At 36.3% G+C, this 16840-nt stretch overlaps 1 protein-coding gene across 2 annotated transcripts; it reads right to left on the reverse strand.

The window, feature by feature from the left end:
- Positions 1-1174: 1174 nt before the first annotated feature.
- On the reverse strand, positions 1175-16341 carry ALPHA-ADR (alpha-adaptin). Of its 2 annotated transcripts, XM_021956496.2 has the most exons (28): positions 16096-16341; positions 15888-16006; positions 12965-13096; positions 12451-12576; positions 12029-12091; positions 11855-11952; positions 11550-11757; positions 10790-10861; positions 10616-10708; positions 10026-10127; positions 9715-9812; positions 9137-9218; positions 8915-9003; positions 7966-8071; positions 7817-7882; positions 5766-5872; positions 5569-5673; positions 5347-5467; positions 5045-5227; positions 4172-4408; positions 3613-3693; positions 3313-3477; positions 3079-3165; positions 2856-2981; positions 2378-2458; positions 2224-2295; positions 1877-1956; positions 1175-1795 (listed from the first exon to the last, which is right to left on the reverse strand). In XM_021956496.2, the coding sequence occupies exons 2-28, from the start codon at positions 16002-16004 to the stop codon at positions 1645-1647; spliced, it is 3048 nt and encodes a 1015-aa protein (XP_021812188.1). In that variant the 5' UTR covers positions 16005-16006; positions 16096-16341; the 3' UTR covers positions 1175-1644. The 2 variants fall into 2 exon arrangements, with proteins under 2 accessions (XP_021812188.1, XP_021812187.1); XM_021956495.2 differs by having other exon boundaries at positions 15888-16341.
- Positions 16342-16840: the final 499 nt, after the last annotated feature.

Below are 16840 nucleotides of genomic sequence, written 5' to 3' on the forward strand. Positions count from 1 at the left end.
ATGGTGGCTCTGTTCTGAAACCCGCCTTGGCCAGGAGAATGTCCACTCTGAAGAAAATGGCCAGCGAACTCTCCATATTGTGCGACGTTGCCGTTTGCGTGGTCGCTGTTGGGGCCGACAGCGAAATCGAGACTTGGCCGGAAAACCAACAAGATGCGAAATCAATTCTTCTCAAACACAAGAATCTAGGGAAATTGGGAAAGAAAATTGAAAAGGGTTCATTCTCGGCCGGAAAGAGTACTGATTACAGTTTCTTGGACACCATGTTAGAGGGTTTGAATGAGAGAATTGGAGTAGTGATGATGAGAGATGGTGTTACCAATACTAGAACAACTTGTACCTGCAGTTTCATGGAATTCTACGAGAATATAATGGGAACTAGTGTGCTAACAGATCAACAACAATCAATGTTGCTTGTTGATCAAGTTCCTCATCACCAACAAGAAGATTATTGCACCACAAATTCGGATGGTTTCTATTTGGATGATCTTCATATTGCTGCTCCTGCACCAACTCTAAGCAACATTGATGATTATGTGAGTTGGCTATTGGATTATCATAATGATATTGGTTTGATGGAAGATTATATCCAATTTTGTGATAGTGACTTGGCCCCTCTCCCTCTTGAATCACGAGAGCAGCAGATGCCTTTGGTGCAGCCAGCTCAGATGGATGATCATCTTAGTTGGCTGTTGGGTGGTGGTGATATTGGTTTGATGGAAGATTATATCCAATTTTGTGATAGCGACTAGGCCTCTCCTCAAGACCCACAGCAGCAGCAGCAGCAGCAGCCTTCTTCATTGCAGCTACCTCAGACTAATTACTAGAATTCAAGAAATCTTGCTTTTCTCATATATTTTTAGTGTTTATTCATTAGAGGGCAAACCTCAGTTTCAATGTTTATCAAGTTGAAACTCAAGAGCTTTTGTATTCTCTGCACTGTGTACAGCTAATGAGAGAGAAATTGTTACCATTACATTGTTGGATAAGCGGTGTCTCTTGTTTTTGTTAACAGTTTACTTGCAGCTTTTTTACTTTTATTTTTATTTGAGTTTTAAGCCGACTCCATTCCTTTTTGTTAGTCCCAATAAAGAAAAATGTATCAGATTTTTTTGGTTCAAAATAAATTACCCTAAGGGTTAATCACTGATCTTTTGAAACAACATCACATTACTGATCACCCAATCAATTTTCTTATTGAAAACATATTTATGCATTAACAACCAAATACAAAATATTACAACTAATCTACTTCATGCTGCCAATATCTTACATTCTGTTCTGTCAAGTACTGTGTAACTACAGAAACCAATCCACTGAAATTGGGAGGGGAAAAAATGTGAAAGAAGAAGAAAAAGAAAAAGAAATAAAAATACCCTCACCCCAAAACCGAGAAAACTTCTCACTTAGGCACAATTGCATTGTACAGAAAGAATTTGAAAACCCCGACCAACCCATGGAGAGATCCACTCAAACACTAAGCCGTCCGCACAAATTAGCTCACACTTGATTCCGCCAGCCCTTGCATCAGGATTTTCTCTATCCACCTCTTGAACTTTGGGTGAGAGATACCATTGGGTAGGTTGTATAAATCAGATTTATGACTGTATAATGAACAAATCCTCACATATCATCTTCACTTTGTCACAGCAGACCGGCTAGCATAGCCCCAGGATCCGTTAATGCTGCAGCCGGACTGGTTGGCTGAGCTACTGGAGGTGCTGGTGGCACTGGTCCAGGTGCACGAGGGGCTGTAGGGATGCTACATAGTTGTTCCTTGATGAACTCCTTCAACCTGTACATCACCCGGAGATCAGAGGAATCTATCTTCCATCGTTGTAATTTAAGGTTAGCAATACATTATGTAGATACATACTCGAGTGTTAATGTAGGGTCCCCTGAAGAAACTGTCATACGCAACTGGGTTCTGTCTGCTGGATCTGTTTCTATTCTAACCTGAGTAGCCAAAAAGAAGCTATTGAATCACCAACCTTTCACAATTCTAAAGCAAAGGTTATGTGATAACTCCTAAAAATTACTTGAGAAAAAAAATATCTGCACTTCATATGATTCCTAGGAAAGGGAAAGGTCAAGCAACGTAATTTTATATTTATATTAATAAACTGAACACTGGAGTTTCAGCTGTGCCCTAATAATGAAAGCGGTGGCATCAAATCCACCAATTAAAGTCTCAAGTCCTGGAAGCAAACATATAAATCTTACCAAGCAAAGCATGGCCCGTGTACTTTCTGAGTAAAACATTGTGCTTGCAACGAGGTTATTTGGATTTGGGTCCTGAAATAGAGAATACATTAGTGAACACCTTTAATAACTAACGGATCACAAGGAAACTTTCAAACATAGAAAGGGAACTTACAAGTGCTGGACAAACCATCAATCGCAAACTGTTTAGTAGATTTGCCATCTCGGCAAGGGGCATTGGTTTGACACCTCTAACCTGCACGGTTTACTGGACAATATCACCACATTGATAAATACAGAAGCTTCGCTATGTATAATAATTTAGCCTTAACCTGGAATTGGCAATAAGCCAAATGAATAATGCTACATTTTGACTACAAACAGGTTAGCATGTGTTTCCTACTCTGATAGTGTAACAGTTAACAGGCTATCTCCCTGCTTTGCTACTTGCAAAAATGAAACCCATCATAACCTTCCAATCAGAAGAGGACGGTAAAGGAAAATGTCAATCACTGGATACAGGACACAACTTGTAGTATATAAATACGAATGAATTCACTTTGTCAACATAAATGTTTGTCAACCATTTTTAACCATAAATGGAATTTTCTCAACCATAAAAAGAAGACAAATGCAACATATAACACACATACCACTTCTTGAAGCTTCAGAGGTGGTCCTGATAGTGATCTCCACTGAGGAAAGAACTCTTCAGCAGACACTGGTATAGGCTGAAGAAATTTATTCAAGACAGCTGGGAGGCGAAGCTTGACATTGACCTATGAAAGGGTTACTATAAGATATATGAAGACACAAATATGACCTATTTTCTGCTTCATTGGCCACAAGAAACCACAGGATTTTAGATTAAAGTACCATATTGTTACCAAACTTGTAGGAGAAGTCAAGAACCGCTACATCCCTGCTTGGACGGAGATTCACAACTTCAAGTGGGCATTGTACCTATACAATCAAAAAGATATAAGGAAAATAAACAAATATAAGGACTAGGAAAGGAAAAGAATGAGTAAGAGAGACAAAGACAGAGAGAGAAGAGACCTAAAGGCTCATCAACGACCACAGATTAATTACATGAATAACAATTATTACCTGTGCCCTGGGAGGTATAGTGTCTGGTACTAGTGAGAGCTCCATTTTGAAATGGGAGGGAGGCAAAATTATAGCCTGAACTGACACAAGCGGTGAAGTATTTTTGTTTCCCAAGAAAAGAACAAGACATCCTTGATGAACCCGCCACTCTGCTTTAATTCCAATCTGGGATAACATCACATGAATGTCACTATAAGCCCAATAAGGCCAAGCTGAATGTTCACAATCTCTCTTGCAAAGAAAGAGTAGAAACTACAGAGTCTAAATACAAGAAAATATGGGTATTCATTGGGGGAAAACCTGAATATTAGGATCTTCGTATAGAACACCACTATCTTTCAAGCACAAAGCAAGAAATCTTTCAGCAATATTTCCTATTGGCTGCAGGTTACAATTATAAAATTAGTTTCATATATTAGTAGCACAGAAATCGAAAACAAAATCTGACTAAGTTTTATACAAAAAGAAATATAACAAATATCCTGCATAGTTCATTGCAGCATAAACACTTTTTTTTCCAGTTCAGATGCAGGTAGGAACAAGAAAATCAGACAAAACTCCTATCAGGGGAATTCAAACTCCAAGAACCAAACAAACATACACAGAAGTATAACTGAAAAAAGGACAAGAATCAGAGGCAAAAGACATTTAGCTAACTATAGCTTATTTAACATATTCAACAGCTCAAAAACACCGTTACTTCTAAAAACAAAATATACTGTCAATTTCTGATGGATAGTCTTGTTTACAGTGCAGAACACATTGCATTTGGAACAGATTCAGGTTCGACCCAACATGCTAGAACCTTGAAGCAATAATGCACCCACCAACGATTGGAGAGAACTGCTATAGAAAGTACCTGAACAGAATTTTGCTCCTCGCCAACAGGCACTATGGCTGCAGCATCTACTGCATTTGAATCACCTCCTACTCCAGGGATTACACTCTGCTGTGATTGAACAGCAGTACCGGGAGGGCCTTCGATAGCCAGTGGACCCAAGAGATCACCAAGGAGATCTGCTGAAGCAGGTTGAGGATCAACTGTACTCAAAGTACCATTTTCCTGAGACAACACTTGGTCGGTTGAATTGTGATCCTGTAACGATATTCAAACATACACCAATTTCAATCAAAACCGCATATAATCTTTGGATCTAAACCTACCTTTTGCAAACCCTAAGGCCCCGTTTGGTTCATGGGAAAGGAAACTTGGGGATGGGAAATCAATTGCTTTCCCATGTTTGGTAAGTCAGGCATGGGAAATCGTTGCCTTGGACATGGGAAAGTAGGGGGGAAAGTGAAGCCATCCTCCCTCCTTGGGTTTTACTTTCCCTTCTCATGGGAAAGTAAGGCTAGCATTAAATGCACCTGTTTTTGACTAATTTGTCCTTACTAATAATTTATAATTATAGTTTTATCCAACTATTGGTATTCCTTTTTTATATTTTAATTCATAACATATTTTTAATAGGGGTAAAATTGGGAAACTAAACAAAATTAGTTTTCCATTCCTACTCAAAACAAACATGGGAAAAGAAATAAAGTAATATTTCCGGGTTACTTTCCCGGCATTACCAAACATGGGAAAGGAATCACCATTTCCTATCCCTTGGGAAATGACATGGGAAATGATTTCCCATCAAATCCATTCCGTGAACCAAACGGGGCCTAAATTCCAATAATAAGAGTAAAAAGATAAGAATAATAAGAAAAAAGAAAAGGCAAAACTAACCGCATTACTGCTCATGCTGGGAATCTTCACAAGACCGAGCTGGTTGACAGGTGGGGTCCCATTAGCAGGACGTTGGTCAGTAACAACCAAGGCATTTGATGTTTGCTGCTGGGCCCGCAACTTGATAGCACTTTGTTCTGCTGTATCAACCTCAGTATCTTCAGCCTTTTTTATCAATGCAGACTATATACGAACAAAAAACAAAGTTAAGAGTTGGTTTTAATAATTTTCAAGAATTTGGTACTGTTGTGAATAGCCTGATTCTATAAACTTCTTCTGAACGAAACAGCAAAACAAATTACCTGCCGCTCAGGAAATTTAGGCATTTCGGCCAATATATCCACAAGGGCTGCACCTCTCCTACTCAAGGCAAGGTATTCAGCAGCTCGTTGTTGTATCTCTACATCAATGCAACTCTCATACCTGAAAGAAATAAACAGTATGCTAACGAAAAGCACAGAATTTGATAATATAAAAAAATTAACCAATTTGAAAAAAAGTAATGGTGCTGAGGACAATCTCACTTGTTGAATATCGCCCAAATCTGATTTTGTAGTTCTGCATCTGGAGGTTGAGTGTGCATAAAGATCTTAGCATATGTTGAAAGAAGAATAGGAACCGTATAAGTCCTGCAAATATAATACACACTAAGATAAATACAGGAATTGTAACTGAATTTAGTAAGAAAAAGAGTCAGGGAAAAGTTTTTAAGTGCCCTTACGATACAGCAGGAAGCTTCTCATGTATGACGCTAAATAATTCCTTTGGACTACACCCAGGCCGTCTGGCCAAAAGGTGGCCAAATTCTCCAATGATATATGCACTGACCTGTTGATGTGAATTGAATCCAAACAAATCAAGACATTTATTTTCCTTAGATGGTTACGTTTGGTAGAAATATATGCAAGAGAAACAATAAAGATTAAGGTGAGTTCAAATTGAAACGGATCTCTTGAGTAGCATATGTGCAAAGATATACAACCTAGAACCAAAACCATAGGACTCTTTTTTGAACATAATGAGAATCAGCATTAAGCATTTCGATCTCACAATTCTCGACCTCCTTGTCTTTCTATTTTACTTTATTTAGAAGACATACCAATTATATATTATTTCTTTTTATTTTTTTAACAAGAGGTCAAGAAAGTACAACAGCAGTGGATAACTAGTCCACTGAACAAATCTCTAACATTCAACTACCTACTCAGCACTAACACACCAAACACAGTACAAAGATAAAAAGTCTCAAGAAACTGCAGCCCACCCCCTTCACCAAAAAAGGGCGCATAAATGAGGAAAAAATTATTTCACTAAACTCATAAAACAAGAATCCCACACTCAACAATGCACTCTTTCCCACAAGAAATCGACGTCCTCTCAATGTTTTCCTTCGAGAATCCAACACTCTTGCCAACTCGACCACCTAGAAGATGACCAAGATATGGAAGGTTGATAACAGTCGCCTTTTTTCCTACCACTAAAAGCACAATTTCTCTCGATAAAATCTGTGCAAAGTTGGAAACCTCCAACTCAACCTTAAATTTGGATCCTCTCCTTTCTTTTTTTCTTTTTTTTGGTGAAAGATCCTCTCCTTTCTTGGCTATCCTTGGTTTTAATTAGAAATGAAAGGATTCCCTCATCCTGTTTGGGTAGTAAAACTAAGAAATACATAATAACCGTTGGATTTCTAATAGATGACTAAGATTAAAAAACAAGGGTTTCCAAGACAAGGAGAAGATCTTAATCTAAGTTCTCAACCTTACACTAAACAACTTATGCCATAATCTGAGTGCAACAGTGCTGCTAAACAATTGAGAAATAAATTATTGGTATTCTCAATTCCTTCTTAACCAAGAAGATGATATGCAAACATTATGCTTATCAATTGTTCCCGCTGGACTGAGAAAAAGGATTGATGGTTTACCATCAACCAATTAAATAGAATTTGCAAGAGAAGGTTCCATCAAATTCTACTTGCCCATGTTCCGGAGCCTCTTCAAAGTTAAATTACAGCCCATTGAAATGGAAGAGGAGACCCAAGCCTTAGGCCCCCTCTTACAAAAAAATAAAAGAAAAAAAAGAAGAAAAAAGAAGAAAAATACATGGAAGAAGGGACGACAGATTAGCAATTGAAATTTGGCACATTATAAACAGATGATAATCTAAAATATACAGAAATAAAAACCATAGAGTGATCACCCACCCAAATTTTCCAAAAATCTAATTCTCCCAAAATTTTCAACAACTAATTGAAGAAAATGACAAAAGAAACTAATTCCTTGTGAAATGTCTTTCCAAAGATTTGAACTTCAACTTTAACCTCCACCGCATTTTAGAGTTCTACCTACTGGCATCAATGCAATCTCTAGCTCAGATGACCGCATGCCAAAAGAATTTCCAAAAGGAAATTTCTCAATAAACTTCGCTAACAAGGCCAATTCTGACCTGCTTATGTAACTAACAAAAAATCATGCTCTATATATGGGCCATGAGGTCTCATGCAAATCATGTGCACAGCAATGGAAACACAATTCCTAAATCATGCAATCAAGATAATCATGGCTCTATATATAAAGAAATGTTCTCTTTCCAGATTGAATCTGGACCATTGATCATGTTGATTTTTTTCCAGAAAGTGTGGTTCCAAAACATTAGCCTATATATGTGTGTGTGCATGCATGTATAAAACGTTCCCACTGATCCGGCATATAGTATTATCTTTCAGATTTAGATAAAGCTTGCATGGAAAACGTAATCATAGTCTATACACACCTTAACCATTGTCTCATGTATAGCAGGTTTGTCAAGATACTCTCTGGCTTTTGCTGCTGCATATGGCTGATCAAGGGCATAACATCTCACTCAAATAATTACTAGAAAAACATATCTAATCAAGTAAAAATGCAGCAAAGCATTCTGACCTGTAAGTCTTCATTATTTGTAACAAATTGCACAACACGAAACCATATATCATCACTGACAAAATCTCCAGCTTTGTCAATTAGTTGAAGAATCACATCTACATACCTGCATAATATCAATATGCACAAAAGAAAAAATGATAATATCACTATGCATCCAATTAATAATAGGTTTACCAACTTCCCATAAATACTTTTACTTCCACTCGTAACAAAGGAAACTCCCAGAAGATCCAAAAGAAGTACAAATAACTAAATCACAGAATGCACCACCCAACAAAAACAAAATTATTAAAACTTAAAGTTTTTAAATAGGTATATATTATATATACATATAACAATATGAAAAAACACTCAAGTCAATTCACTAATCCTAACTAATTGAAAGTCGAAATGCAGAATGCATTGTCAGACCAAAAACAAAGAAGTCGGATACATTGATCCTTTTTCACCTCAGTCCCATCATAGGTAACCATGGAAATAGAAAATGGTAGTTTCAAAGTAAAATGACACATAGCAAGTCGTAGTTTCAAAGTAGAAACAGAAAGAGAAGAAGACAACAAGATGATACAATCAAGACCAAACAGACACTGAGCATTTTCAAAAGATCATGAAAAATCACTCCTCTTGCATAATATCAAACAGATATATCTTTATAATCCAAAAATGTGTTTAATTTAAACAAGAGTCATTGTGATTGAGATTGACTGTCTGCATTAAAATTCTTCTGTGTCTTCATCTATTATTCCCTGCTTCTCTATTTCTCCTTTCTCTTTGATATTAACTAAAATGTGATTTAGAACTACACTTGCTTAATAATTTAGAATCGTATGCCTGTTTTCAGATTTCTCCACTGGTGTATTGGTCTAATGCCCTATCTCGTTCATTGGAGAGCCATGTTCATTAAAAAAATGAAAAAGGAAAAGAGCAGAATGAGAGCCATGCTTACCATGACAGATCAGGGGCAAATTTTTCGGCAAGAATGGCAGCTTTAAGTGACAATTCCTCACGCATTGCAAAGTCCGCTGTGCTAAGATACTGAAATGCAGATGAAAGTCAGTGGTACCTCATTTTGTGATTGAGAGAATAAATGTCTGCTAATATAAAACAAGAGGCAATCTAGTAAAATCATATACAACCAAGTAGTACACGCACAGAGCATCTGATGTACCTGCAATAGTTCTTCAACTATATCTTTTGCATTTGAAACATCGCACATACCATAAAGCAAGTCAAGAGCACGCCTACGAATACTGAGCATAGAATTTGATGTTAGTGACCCCTTAATGGTGTTAGATATATAAAACTTAAGCACAGAATATAAGAGTGAGTGTGCTCATAATATCCTTTAAGTATAATAAGAATTTCTGCGTTAGGACAATTAACTTCAGGAAACCGTGCCCAAGAAAAATAAATAAATTTGCAATGTTAATACTATGGGTTAGAGACATGTGCAATGCATGGATAAATGAACAAAGTGATTATAGTACAGACTACAGAGTGAGCATGATGCCAAAATCAAAGAAAAGATGGAAAGCTTCGATAGATAAAAGATGCTACAAAAAAGGTATGAGGTCATGTAAGCTCCGAGAAACTTGCATATTTTGACGTTTTATTAGTTGTGGGCCCATGGAATCAGGCCAAATGGACCTAGGAAATAGTATTGCTAAAGGATGGCATTGTAATGAATGAAAACAAAAAATTTCATGTCTGCTTGTAAACCAAATACAGCCCGATAACAAATTTAACCTGATATCTGGATCCTTCAATGAGGTGATGATCTGAGCCTGATGTCTCTTGATGATATCTTGCACATCCGTCACCATTAGCATGCGTGTCATATTTTCCTACATGAGCAATTTCAAATTTAAATCATGCAAATTTACAGCAGCCACCTATTTATCCTTCTAAGGTTAAACATACTTCCTCTGCATGCTTCAGTCAGGGATTGTGTTAAAATGAAAATGTGAAAAACCAAAAGATATATTTACTGAACTATTGTTATTCATTTATTGATCCTTAGCCTAATAACGAAGCCAGAATTATTTTTTACCACTTACCAAACCAAGATATCGGATATTTGGTTCTCGCACAGCAATAAATTTTCCAAGCAGTGCAACACACTGAGACATCATTTCCTTCTCAGCATCCAGATGCATGACCTAAAATTATGCAATAATAAAACATAATACATAAGATCCCGTTGCCTTTTAAAAAGGAACAGATAAGACACTTGTGTGTGCGCATGCCTGAAAGAAAATGAAATAAAGTTTCAAACATTTCCTAGCAAAGAAATATCTCCAAAATGATTTCACCAGCAATGTTATAATCTCAGATGACAGCACAACCCAAATTTACAGAAAGAAGAGGGCGGGAAGAATAATGCAGACGATACCACTTCCACTTACATAGCCGAGCCATAAAATTATAAAAGCCCTTATATGATTCCACATACATGCATGTGCATTGTCAACGTATGTACACAGAATATTTTGTTTCTTTCAATGCAAAAGTAACTAGAAGGACTACTGGAGTTCCAAAAGCATAAAAAAATTGTCAGCCAAGTAGGGGAACCTATATGCATGTATAGTTTCAATAAATGGTGTCAAAAATTCATGATCATACATAAAAATTACTGCAGAAAACTTACAAGAGCAAGGGCTTCAAAGAGAACAGCATGCGATGCATTGTTCTTATTAACATTTTTAACAACATCGGTACCCATCAATATCCGTTGTAAGACCTGAAACCACCAGTACAAGGTTTAATAGAAGCATAAAATATAACACCACAACTGATAATAAGTTCTTGACAGAAAATGAACCTCAAACAATGACCGTCTGGTATTTGGATCTTCAACAGTAGGAAAATACTGAAGAGCCCTCATTGTCTTAACCTGTGCAAAAAAACACTTGTAAGAAAAACATGAACTTGTTCTATACTCACCAAATGCTACAAATTTTCCAACAAATTAAGTGACTTTCCAACACATTTAAGTGATAGAAACAGTGTCCTAGTAAATTGTCCAGGCAAAACAAGAAAATACAAAATATATTCTCAGGAAGCTAAGTACTGGCAGCACTACAAAGATAGTTCAAAGTCATTGGAATTTTAAATCCCAAAAAGTTAAAAAGATCTTGCCTAAAAACTGTAGTAAACCCAAGAGGAAAAACTGAAGCCAGAACCAAATTTCCCGTTGTTTAGCATGCTCTAGAAGGTTAGGCTGGTTAGCACAAATAAGGCACATGATATAAAATAAAATTTAAAAACATATATTATTATTATAAGGCTGATTAAGTTATAATCTATGGAGCAAGGATGATGGGTGATGTTACAGTGACCCATGAAAAAGTAAAGTCACAGCATTGACTGCAATTGGTGGAAGCTTTAAAAACAAGTGGAGTAGTTGGCACATTTAAAAAAGAAAAAAAAAGCAAAGAGAGAGAGCTATGTCAGTTTAATATAGACATGACAAGATTAATCTGTTTCGGAAGGAAAAAGATAAATCAGCCGGCTGATTTTATTTGGTATCCGGTACATACAAAGAAGTCAGACGAATAAAACAAAATGTACATATTACAAACCTGAAGCCAGGGAGATGGGATACCATAGTAGGTGTACTCTTGTGGAATATCCTGGTTCCTAGCAAGCCGTTCTAATATTTTAACACATTTTGGAAGACAACTCCAGTAAGAATCATGGTGGTTTGATACGAGGGCTACTAGAAGGCTCATAGATGATGTCAAAACACCAAGATCGCGTTCATCTAAAAGTTGTGCCATCCGGTCAGCCCTAAAATAAAGGGAAAATGATAGACCAATCAAATAAGCACGGAAGGCAAAAGTAATGCAATACATCATGTAGTGAAGAAAGTAATATGCGAACATACCAGCCATCTACATTGACAACATCAGGATTTTTCCTATACAAGCGCAATAGACATAGTGCAGCCTTTTTTCTCACAAGTGGCCTGTAGCTGCTAGAAATCTAAATATAACAACTTGGTCAACAACATCATTTTCTATTAATTCAAGCCAAACAGAAAAAAAGGATTGCAACTTACAAGTAACTTTTGAACATCAGGTGCTAATGACTCCGCAAATTCCCTTCCGCCGATATTCCCAACCTACAAAGTCAAATACAAATAAAATAATGATTAGGCATAATCTAAGAGCAGTAAATTTTTTTAATGAGGACACAACAGGAGAGAATATAAGAAAGACAAAAGAAGAAAACATGGAAGCAACAGGTTTAAAGAAACGAAAACAGAAAGAACAACTTATCCAAATGAAAGATTCAAGATATCCCAAAATCAGATCAAACTACAAATATTATTAAAAGACCTATTCAATATTGACATAGCAGATAATCAAATAATTCGGGAAGACAAACGCATAAGATAAGATCCCTTTTGATCATTATCATATAAAACTTTAAAATCAAAATGAACAGCATGTTTTGAAAACTGAACAGATATTGTCATACCATAGTCAATGCCAAACACTGGAAAGTCTCGTTACGACCGATAATATCATTGCGCACGGTATTTATTGCTAATCTCAGAAAATCATGGTTCTCATTGAGCAGACATGACGTCACAATGTACCCAACCTGCAGTCAATTAAAAAGTAAGATCCTTTCTTCTTTTTTTTGGACAATGAAGATAAGTCAATATAATGGAATAAAAGAATTAGTTACTGCCATTGAAGTTAATCGCATATCAGAAGAGAAACGTGCATTTTAGTTTTTTTCCAAAGATAAATTTATATAATTGGTATTCAAAAGTACTGTATTAAAACTATACAGAAAGAAAACTGATGACCCTGAGATGTACAACGTCTATCACTGTTTACATCCGTTAATGTACAAAAAAGAAATATGATGAGAATGGGTTTACTTCCTAGAATTGCAAGCCATTTTGCCATAAATGCAAGGAAAATGAAAGATAACCAAATTCAAGCCTAGTCATTTTAAGATTGATGTGAAAATAAGATATCACCTGCTTTTCTGGATACTTAGGCGCAGATATTAAAGAAACTGCTTCCATGTGACCAAAATCCACATCATAGCCCAGCATATAAATGTAAAGCATTTTCCAAACATACTTCTTCTTTTCATAAGGTGACAAACCCTGTTGAAAGAATTCAAGAAAATTTCCATTAACCAGTCACCCCTTTTGGTTTGGCTGTTGCACTTCTAACTAAATAGTGAGCAAGCAGTAAATAGTGAGGTAAGTGTAAGCAAAAGGAAGTCCACCATATAAAAAGAAGATGGTACAAGATCATATTTATAGAAAACTGATCTATGTCTCAACCTATTTAGCGGAATCTATGCAAAACCAAAGCAAAGACAACCTAAGATTTGTGCAAGATAACTAATGTCAATTTTCATTATCATTAATGAGAGACAGAGAAAACACACACAAACAATAAATTTGCTAACGTTATATAAGAAACAAGATTTCACTAAATAGAATTTTTTTTTTTTTAAGTACAATGCAAAGGATGAGATATCCACCATATCCCAGAAATGTTGTTAAAAAAAAAAAAACCTGTTAGAAACAGCACTCCACCTAAATAACAGCATCCCGCCAGTCAACTAAAGTTGCATAACAAGAATTTCCTGAAATTCCGAAGAAAATGGGGCCCATAAAGATGCCCAAACCAAAAACCAACTTTATCCCATAAAATCTCCATCTCCTCTCACCTAAAAATATCAAATATCCTCCTATTTCCTCCAGCCAAATTACCCAAAACATAGCCATCTCTCCCTAAACCTTCACCCTTCCTCTTCCAGGAAAATTGGGCCACAAAATAAGGCTGTGCAGGGTGCTGGAAAAGCATCACCAGTAATAACAACACACAAGGTAGTACACGATACTTGCGCCTAAACAGAGAACAATAAGTTTCACTTGACACCATAGAAGAAGCATCCACAGATAAAGGGGAAAAAAACTTAGAAAGAGTTTCCTGAGATCAAAACTGAATCAAATAATATAAGTGCACATCTTTAGTGACCCAACCTAAAATCCACACAGGTGGCACAACAGTCTCTGGTACAGCGCTAACACAAAGCATCTTCGAGAAAACAATTAATTTCCTAATACCCAATCATTTAAGTTGCCAACTTTGCAGTCCAAGAATAGACCATTAAATCCTATGATGCATTGAGAATATGTAGAGAAACTAAACTGATCACTAACTCAATAAAACTACTAATTCTACCAGGCTGGTTCAAGCACTTGGTTGGTGATGTGACACATAGCATATATCATGAGTGTGCACAAGGAGTAGAAGAAATGAACAATGAGAAATCACCATCACTTAAACTGAAGCCAATTTCCAACAACAACATTGAAAGTAACAAAAAAGTAACAATAAAATACAAACTGTAATGACCCCACTGTCATATCAACCCTAGAATGAAAATAATAACACATAAAGAATAAACATAACTCACTGTTAAGTCATCAAAATTAATTCAATCTAAGACAAGATACTACAGAGAAAGGACTGAAGATCAGTGAGTGAATCGGGGAAGAAGATGTGGGTACATAACAATTTATAAGATTAAAGAAATCTTATTCCTTTAAAGAAAAATGCAAAAAAAGGGCTTCCCTGGTCCAGTGGTAACCTTATTCAATACAAACTGTGCCTCGAATTTCTTAAAACTTTGGGGTCTGGTGACACATGACAACATTTTATAATCAACAACATGCAACAGTGAGTTTCAATATATTCATATCTCAAATTTAATACACATTTAGCTTGCTTGTGTGGCATACCCCTTTCTAAGGAAACACGTCTACATTAACACATCATTTTGCCATTATGGTATTTCAATCATTCCAGGTAATTTCTACCTACTTTTATATCCTTTCAAATATATTTGACAACATATATAAAAATTGAAACAGTCATCAAGTTCCCTTCACATTTGAATTCAGTGATGGACAGCAACAATTCATATTCCAATTACGGGATAGCCCAAATGTGCTTACAGAGCATCTTAAATTCAGCATAAGAACAACTAGGTATAGGTTGTTGAATGGATTCCTTTCAATCTTGGTTTAAAATGTTAAAAATGGATGTTGTGTGACCAAAGCACCACAAGCAATAGAATTGAAATGCAGGAGCACTGACTCCTTTTAGGTGAAGGAATGCCACAACCAAATAAATAGCTACGTCAAGACTATCCTCATGTGTTTTCCAATCTCCCTAGGCACAGCCTAGGATGCATTTCCCATCTTATTCACTTCCATAACAAAAATCCAGTTCAATATTTCAAAAAATTGTGGATAACATACACAAGTAGTAACATCTCAACTCAAATTTAATCAGATTCAATGATATCCATCTAAGAGAAAAGCAAATGAAGGTGAACGCCTCTGGTTCATGCCTATCACTTGAAGTCCATCGACTGAAACTGTAGGAACTAACATGTTCCGTTCATTGAGCTATTTATATTAAACCCATGGTATTATAATACCAAGGAATATATGGAGTACCAAATTCCTACTGCCTCTCCCCAATAATGAGTCCACAAAAAAGCCATTTCTAAATAAGCTTGAAAACCAAAAAAACCAATGCTGATGCCACCCAACTCTACGCAAATAATCATAGAACTAGGTAACCTATATTTTCTTAATAATAAATCCACCTCAAGCTAAGTTCACATTTTCGCTTCCAATTAATCATACAAAACCCGAAATCACAACACTTTAGTTTCCTTTCATTTCCCAGACTTTCTCAGCAGCCCAACAAACACCCAAGAAAACCCAAATCCCAAATTTAAGCAATGAAGTCATTCCACCATGGTCTAGATCAAAAACCTCACTTGTCTCCTATCCCCCAAAACTAACAAAAACGAATTTGCAACACGAGAATACAAAGGAAACGCGAAACCCTAACCCTAAGACAAACCTTTTCGTTTTTGAAGCGTGTACGGACATTCCCAAGCTCCTTATCGACCCGGAGCCTCTCCTGCTCTTTGTTCTGGCAATTCCGAATGTCGCTGATGAAAACAGAGAGGCCTCGCATGCCTGACAAAGCCATGACTACTCAGATCCAACCCTAGCGAGACACACACTCACAGAGAGAGAGAGAGAGAGAGAGAGAGAGAGAGAGCCACCACTGCTCAGCTCCCCCAAATCGTCGAAGATCCTTGTGGGCTTGTATTGGATCTAGAGACTAGCAGAAATTGAATACTGTTGGTGAAGATCAGCAGCTCCTCCAATTACAAAATGGAAAAAATGGGTTTGATCTAATTCTAATGCCTCCTTCTTAGAGAGAGAAAGAGAAAGAGAGAGAAGGAAGGTGGACTGAGGAAATTTGAGAAAAGCCGTCGGTCAGTGCTGGAAGGAGGCGACTTTTATTCACCGTGCCCAATTGAATCATTTCATTTCATGACATTTTCCACCTAATACTTATTTGTTTCTTCTTCATTTTCTTCATTTCTTTTTTAATTTTAATGTTTTATTTCTCCTCCTCAATCCTCAGACAGAGAGGCAAAATGTAATCACTGTTTTTTTTTTTTTTTTGGGGAAAATAATTGCAAAGTGTAATTACTTGATTAAATTACCACAATAAATTGTTTTTTATGAGCTTGTTAATAATATATATATATATATATTTATTTTATTTTATTTTTTTAATTTTAATTAATTTATTTATTTTTTTGGGTGGTGGGTTCTGTGGGTCTTTATTGTATCTTTTTATTTGTTTTTACCTTTTACCCAATACCCAATTATGCATGTGATTCTTGTATGGGCCATGCAATGGAGTGCTCTTAATATGACATGGCTTTTTTTGTCTAATTTTGGATAAACGAAAGGATTTATGATCTACCAACATTTCTATAGATTTAACTGCATTGC

The sequence above is a fragment of the Prunus avium genome, chromosome 6 (genome assembly GCF_965620075.1).
Source record: "Prunus avium chromosome 6, drPruAviu1.hap1.1, whole genome shotgun sequence".
Taxonomy (NCBI): domain Eukaryota; kingdom Viridiplantae; phylum Streptophyta; class Magnoliopsida; order Rosales; family Rosaceae; genus Prunus; species Prunus avium.

Bases quoted from the DNA above. Each gene is read 5' to 3' on its own strand.
- ALPHA-ADR (XM_021956495.2), bottom strand. From the start codon at position 16,019: ATGGCTTTGTCAGGCATGCGAGGCCTCTCTGTTTTCATCAGCGACATT. The intron at 12,577-12,964 runs GTGATATCTTAT...AATTGACTGCAG, and splicing joins CTAAGTATCCAGAAAAGCAG to GTTGGGTACATTGTGACGTC. The intron at 11,953-12,028 runs GTAAGTTGCAAT...TGTTATATTTAG, and splicing joins CTGATGTTCAAAAGTTACTT to ATTTCTAGCAGCTACAGGCC.